A 7736-nucleotide genomic window follows, 5' to 3' on the forward strand; every position below is an offset into this window, starting at 1 on the left:
TTGAGAAAATTTCGATTCCAATCCAAGGGTGAAAAGAGAAGAAAAAAAAGTTCCGTTGATATTGTTCCTTTTTTTGGCTTCTCTTTCCAATATCGAAACAAAAACTCGAAGGGAAATCGCTAATTCGTTGATTAGATTTCAACTTGACAGGTAGTGGAATAATTAGTCTGTCAAACAATTAGATTACAACATTAACTTAGAAAAAGGATAAGGTGAGAGAGAGAAAAGTGGTCAAGGTTAATATTGTTTCTTGGAAAATGATTGTATCCGTTATAGTTGTTGCTGCTACGCTCTGATTGAATATTTAGCCATCAATTGTATCACCACCTCCAAAACAGAGTCACAATTAACCTGGAGAAAGTGAAAAGAGAGAGAAAGAGAGAGAGAGAAATTAATTACAATTAACTGTTGTTTACAACAGTTTTTCCAATCGTCTCTCAGTTGCCATTATGAAGTTGATCAAAATCTTTGGTCAATCCGATTAATGTAACAAATCGGATCTAATTTCTTAGTTTAATTCATTATTTAAGTTTGTGTCTGTGTATGTGATTAACTTAATCATCAGTGTAGAAAAAGAATAATCAATTTTCTAATTGTTCTAGTTACCAATTGATTGGAGAGAAAATCAGAATTGAGTAAAAATTTTCTATTCCAAATAAAGTGAATCTCATTTTCGTTTGATAATAATGTCAACTCTTGATGTTTCTCCAGAATTGGATGCGACCTCAATTCCGTCTCCATCTCCAATATCATCAGGATCATCTTTCTATATAATTCTGATACGAATTATTTTAACATGTTTACTATGTTTCATTGGTTATTATTATTTGTACAAAAAAGCACAATCAATGAGAAGACGAAATCAAATGATTGATAAATTACCTGGACCCAAATCGTTCAATCCCTTGATGGGTAACCTGCCAATAGAAATATTGAAATACATCGGAGCGGATTACGAAGCCTCGAAGGATTTATACTACAGTAAGTAGATAATCTTCATTGAATCATCGACAGGGAGATTGCGAGAGAGAGAAATTAACTAATCAAGGAAAAGTTTACTTTCTTTTGTGATCGATACAAAGATTCAGTTTGTACGATTGAGTCGAGTTCGAGTCTCACCCTTTGGGTTCATCTTTCGAGTGAAAAGTTCAGAAATTTTACCAAGAACGAAAAGAATTGATCTGATATCGATCGTCGGGTCTTAACTGATGCGACGTAACTTTTTGTTTTGTTTCTCTTTTTTGGTTAATTGTTGAGTTAATTTCTTTTGTTTAATTGTTCAGTGCTGTTAAATGCTGTTCGTGGTTATACACAAATCTATGATTCCGATAGGATATTTCGTCTTTGGTTGGGTTGGGAACCTGTTGTTATCCTTGGAAGCCGAAAACGTTGAAACTATTTTATCAAATAATTTTCTATTAGATAAATCATCTCAATATGATTTACTTCATCCCTGGTTGGGCACTGGTTTATTAACCTCCACAGGTAACAAGTGGAGATCACGGAGGAAACTGTTGGTTCCCGCTTTTCATTTTAAAATTTTACATGATTTCGTTCCCGTTTTCAATGAGCAGGGCAACGTAATGGTTGACCGATTAAGGGAAATCGCCCGATCCGGTCAACCAATCGACATTGTCCCTGTTGTTACTGCCTGTACTTTGGACATTATTTGTGGTCAGTTGTTTCTCATTCTCATTTTCTCAACAATTTAGATTGACAACATTTCCTTTTCTCAACAGAAACAATCATGGGAGTATCAATTGGAGCTCAAAATAATCCCAACAATAGTTATTGTCGAGCAGTTTATGAGTAAGAATAATATTTTTTTTTCTGTTCTTGATTATCAAACAATTGGAACTTTTTTCGTTTATATTTATCATTATTTTCTTTTGTTCTTTTTTTTCATCTTTTATTCTCTTCTATTCTTGTTCTATTTCAGGGTTGGTGAGTGTTTCCTTGAACGTCTAATGCAACCCAGTTATTGGCCTGATGCAATTTACTACCGATTAGAAAGAGGCAAAGAGTTTCGTCGGAAAGTTCAACATTTACACGATTTTACCATGAAAGTTATTCGAGATCGTAAAGATGAAATGATGAATAAACAAGTTCGAAGACCATCAACAATTAGTTTATCAACGGGTTCCGGTGAGCCGATTTCCCTCACAATGCCTTCATCAAGTGAACGGCGTTTGGCTTTCATGGATTTACTGTTGAAACATCACATTAATGGCGGTGAACTTTCAGAAGAGGACATTAGAGAGGAAGTTGACACTTTCATGTTTGAAGGACATGATACAACGGCCATGGCGATGTCTTGGATAATTTATCTTCTTGGACACAACATGGAAGTCCAAGATCGCCTTGCACTCGAAGTCGACTCATTGTTTGACGATTTAAACTCTGAAATTAAAGCCGACGGTTCAAACGGGTCAACAACCGAGATCACTTTGGACGCTATTAAACAGCTCAAGTATCTTGACTGTGTAGTTAAAGAGGGTCTTCGTCTTTGTCCCTCTGTACCTTTGATCGGTCGATCGGCTACCGAGGATATGACCATTTCCGGCCACACTGTGCCCGCTGGAACTGTTATCTATTGTTTCATCTATCAACTTCATCGAGATCCTGAAATTTTCCCTGACCCTGAAGTCTTTAATCCCGATCGATTTTTACCCGAAAACTCTGGGGGTCGTCATCCATTTGCTTACGTACCTTTTTCAGCTGGACCTCGAAATTGTATCGGTCAAAAGTTCGCCCTTGCCGAACTTAAAATTGTCCTTGCTCGACTTATTCGTCATTATCGATTCGTTTCCCTCGATCAACCTGACAAAGTACTTTTCACCATGGAAATGGTTCTTAGACCCAAGGTACCGATTAAGGTCAAAGTTTACGAACGAGTTTTCAATCGGACACCATTTAGTTCACTTAATATGGTCCAGTAATTAATTTAATTTCCTAATTGTAAGCAAATTACTTGATCCATTTAGTGTTGAGTGTTTACATCTATTAATACATAAATTGTTTTCCTTTTTCATAATCAAGGAGAAATTAACTCAATTTGTTATCTTCATCTTGTCGGTTCATTTTAATTATAACAATTTGATTCAGCCCTGAGTTGGAATGAATTGATTAATGATTAAAAAAAAGAGTGATAACAATTTACTTTACTCTTTTTCAATCATTAGGTTTTAATCATCGTCCCGGAAAATTAAAAGGTAACATTAATTGTGGATAAAATTACTTTTAAATTTCCTGGTTGATCAGTAAATCAATCAATGTTTTTGTTTTGTTCAACGTCCGACAATTTAATTAAGTGGATTGAAGCTTAATTGTTTTGTTATTTGATTGTTTTCACGGTTCATCTTGTTACTTTTAGTTTGATTTACAACTTGACAATAATAGTAAAACAAACGTGTCACTTTTCAATGAATTTAAATCCACTCCAAATCTAATCATACAAACTAATTGTCCAACAATTAGGATTGTGGTCAAAACTTGAGGCACAGCCAAGGGAATGTCCGAGATCCAACATATACAACTTATCGTATACATTTGATGGTTGATGATACAAAAAATTAACATTATCATCATTATTTTCACCAATAACAACAATAATGATTAGAAAAAATTACAATAATTAGAATAACAAATTGTCGGATAATAAATAGAAGCACATTATTTGGTTTGTTTCATTTGATTTTGATTCCTCTTTGCTTTGTCAATTCACAGAATCAGCTAAATTGTTGATGTTGTTTCACTTAAGGTGTAAGAATTAGTAAATTAAAATAGATTGTGCTAATTGTTGGCTTTGATTTGGTTACGTGATTGTTTTACACTTATTCATATCCGAACTCCTTTGGATGTTGGTAATTCGATAAAATTGAGTCTTGATTCTAGTGATTTAATCTCCTTCTCAATTCTCCAATTAAAATCAAATTCAGTTAATTTGAGACGTTCAAGTGTTTGTAATAAACAATTTGCTTCATCGTTCATCGCATTGTCAAAATCTTTCAATTTACCGGGAGAACGTTTTGAAAGAATATTTTTCACTAATGTTTCCAATTCGTATAGATGATCATCCCAAACTTCCGGCCAATTGTATCTCATAAAAGCGATCAATTTAGCCAAATATTCAACATTAGTACCACACTCACCGGAAGCGAATGAAATATCACAAGCAATGGTCATTGTAGGTGCAGGTCCAAGGAAGAAACGATTAGTTGGGAGAGCGATGTAAACTAGCACTTGGAATGATGATGATTGGGATGATTGAGATGAAGGTGGGAAAAAATCATCATCATCCCGAGGTGTGAATTGAACCATTTTTGCCTCATAACCACCTTCTTGACATTCACGTTGATCCAGATAACTTTTACCTTTATCTTCATCTTTCATAAGATAAGCTCGACCCCAAGTAATTGCCTGTGTAAGTATATCGATAAATAAACAGAGAGAGAGAGAGAGAGAGAGAGAGAGAGAGAGAGAGAGAGAGAGAGAGAGAGAGAGAGAGAGAGAGAGAGAGAGAGAATAAAATACAACCATAATTTACACAATCTGATTGATGAGAAAAGGAAAGAATAGGAAAATTTTGTCGTTTCTTACAAAATAAGTAACCACAAAAGCCACTTACCTCTTTTTCAGCGATAAGAGTTACCACTCGACCCAACTAGAGAGAGAAAAAAGGTAAGAGTAAATAACAAAAGAATAGAATTAACGGAAAGAAACAGAGCCCGAGGAATAAATTTTCTACTAAGAACGAAGTTTAAAATGAAAAATTTGAAGAAAAAGTGATTGGAGATAATCCAAACCACCTACACATTAGAGGGCAGAGAGAAAAAGATTTGTAAGAGGAAAAACATGGAAACAGGAAATAAGACAAAAAGTTAAAGTGTTAATCCGGCTTTTACCTTATCAGGTGTTCCTCTGTGAACATCATTTCCTTGCCAAAATCGTCTCTTGAAACCCTTTATTGAACCAATGGAACTTCTTGCATAATTGAAACCAGGATTCCAAATAAGTGAACCATAGCCAAAAACCCAAAGAGCTTTTGAATCAGCAGAATCGTTTTTCTCCTTAGAAACACCGGTTTTCGAGGTTGTCATCTTAGTCCCAATAAAAGAATATTGAAAATTTCTAAAAGAGTAAAATTTGTTCCACAAATAGAAAAGTAAATCAATTGTAACCGTAAAAAGGTAAACAATAAGAAAGGAAGGTGATAGGGTAAGGTTGAAGTTACACTAAAAGATGAATTCGTTATCATCAAAAACCAGACACAATTAAGAATGAGTATATATTAACACTGAGAAAGAGAAGACACACTAATTTAGTTAAACGAATAATTTGTAGAATAAATATCAAGGAATATATAAAAAAGAAGAGAAAAATCAACAATTAGAAGAAAAAAATTAACAAAAAAAAAATGGAAAGAAAGAGAAAAAGGTTAATGAAAGAGCCAAGGCACAGATGGAGAAACGTCAAAGGCAATTAGAAACTCACTGAACAACTAAATTCACTGATAATCTACATCATGATGATGATTACAATTCTAAAATCAGATAAGTGATGGAAAAGAAGAAATGAATTTCATCAGATGAAAATGAGAGAGAGAGAAAGAAAGAGAGAGAAGATGAAAAATTCTTTCACCATGTTGAGGGCAAAAGAAAATTGAACAAATTTGAAAAAAGAAAAAAAGAAAACAAGACAAGTTTCGCCACCTATGATCGCCGAATGTAACTAGACAGAAGTTTGGAAAAGTTAATGTTAGTAATTAAAGAATAGAACGGAAAAGTTGAGACAATTGTGTAACAATTTAGAAATTGTCATGCACAAAATATCGCAAATTAAGTGGAGGAAAATTTAGCTCATCGAGTTGGTCATCGGTCTTTGACCCTTTTCTGTAAAGTCACGATTGACCTGAGCACATATTCACTTGTCTTGATTGTTGATTCATCTGATAAATTGTTTTCCATTCATTGTTTGATTATCTAAATTGTTATCAATGACATCGCGGTAAAGTATCATCATCATCATCATCATCATCATCGTCTTTGTCTCTACACCTTAACTACCTAATATCTATCATCATCACCACCCAAAAGACAAACTTTTCATTCAATTTGCTGAATCATTAATGTTTGATTTTTACACTGATTGTTAATCATTTCTGCTTGAAATTCAGGTAAAGATGAAACAACATGCTGTTCATGATGAAAAAGCAAGAAGATAAGTTTATCTCTCTCAATTGGACATCATCTTAATCATTTTCTTAATTTACATTATCTTAACCATTGTCATCTCGAATCAACAATTTACCTCAATTCTCACAAAACTGAAAACTTTTTTTTTGTTCGTCTCCATTCAGTTCGATAAAAAAAAAGTTCTAACCATTAAAACTTTTCAATTTGAATCAAGAATCACGATAAATAATAATTTCCAGGTTATTGTGATACTTTCACCTTCTTTTTCATTTTAATTCTATTTAAATAAAGACAATTACGATGCTGATGATTAAGATGATAATCTGTGAACACTCAGTGAATCCTAACCCACTACTCTGTTAATCTGTTAATCTCGTTTAGTAACAATCTTGTTATTAATTTACTCAGAAAAAATATAATCCACACAAAGAGATATTGTCTCATCTATTGGTCAATCAGTTGCTGACCAGTAAATATATTGACCCACCCAAAAAAAACAAAAGGGAAAAGATAAAGATAAAGGCCTTTGAATAGTTAATAATAGTTATTGTTATTCATGATAAATTGTTAATCCATGATGGTGATAATCATCATCTTCTTAATCACTGCAAGACCACATCCTTCAGTAAATTAAGATAATCGTAATTATCTTCATCTTCATCTTTTCTTTGTTTCTAATTGTCGGATTTTCTTTTTCATCTTTTTTTCTCCATTTTTTTCAAATTTCCAATTTCTTTTTTCTTTTCTCCATCAATTCCACCTCCTCATCATGTAAATCACCAACAATTGAATCAATAATTTCAAGAGGATTTTCCTGATCAAACCAAATAGCCAATGTCCATAAAGAAACAAGAATCTCAATCACAATCACCATCATCATCATCATCATCAGAGAGAGAGAGAGAGAGAGAGAGGAAAACAATTAAACACCAACAAGTACCATTAACTAATTATCTTCATCACCATCAATTGTAACAACGAGTGGGAGTAATTTACCTGTAAAAAAAGTAACAGAAAATCATTATTATCATTAAGACCTACACTTAATCATTGATTTTGATTCAACTGAAAATTAACGAAATAATTTCCAAATGATAATAATCAACAATCAACATGAGAAAAATACTCAACAATTTGAGAAAACCACTTAATCAGAATTGAATTAATTTCCAATTGAACAAAAAAAGAACCATAATTTTAAGTGTAACATCTCATCAAGATCAATTATCATCTTCCACCTCCACCTTCACCTCCTCTTCCTGATTGATTGATAATGACAACCATCACCAAACCATCACCTAAATCATATGCAATTTAATTCACAATCAACTAATTATTACCCAACAATTGAACAACAGCAATTTCTTAATGTGATTTATCAATAATTTCATTGGAAAATGATAAATATTCATTTTCACTTAAAAATCTAAAATGAATTACATGTTCATCTCAACTCTCTTTTCGCATCTTCACTTAATCTGCTTTCTCATCATCCAACATCCGAATGAAAATGTCACTCGCAGTGACAATCGACAGAGTGAG

At 33.1% G+C, this 7736-nt stretch overlaps 1 protein-coding gene and 1 pseudogene across 2 annotated transcripts; one reads left to right on the forward strand and one right to left on the reverse strand.

The window, feature by feature from the left end:
- Nucleotides 1-405: 405 nt before the first annotated feature.
- LOC128388507 (cytochrome P450 4V2-like) lies at nucleotides 406-3054 on the forward strand (annotated as a pseudogene). The gene is made up of 4 exons (XR_008325280.1): nucleotides 406-981; nucleotides 1284-1674; nucleotides 1740-1809; nucleotides 1940-3054. The product of XR_008325280.1 is annotated as a cytochrome P450 4V2-like (transcript).
- Nucleotides 3055-3154: 100 nt separating this feature from the next.
- On the reverse strand, nucleotides 3155-5650 carry LOC128388508 (glutathione-specific gamma-glutamylcyclotransferase 1-like). Its single transcript, XM_053347916.1, has 3 exons — nucleotides 4905-5650; nucleotides 4628-4663; nucleotides 3155-4419 (listed from the first exon to the last, which is right to left on the reverse strand). Exons 1-3 carry the CDS (start codon nucleotides 5097-5099, stop codon nucleotides 3838-3840), a joined length of 813 nt encoding a protein of 270 aa, XP_053203891.1. The 5' UTR covers nucleotides 5100-5650; the 3' UTR covers nucleotides 3155-3837.
- Between the last annotated feature and the right edge of the window lie 2086 nt (nucleotides 5651-7736).

Source organism: Panonychus citri, unplaced genomic scaffold (genome assembly GCF_014898815.1).
Source record: "Panonychus citri isolate SS breed McGregor unplaced genomic scaffold, ASM1489881v1 Contig00100, whole genome shotgun sequence".
Classification (NCBI taxonomy): Eukaryota; Metazoa; Arthropoda; class Arachnida; order Trombidiformes; family Tetranychidae; genus Panonychus; species Panonychus citri.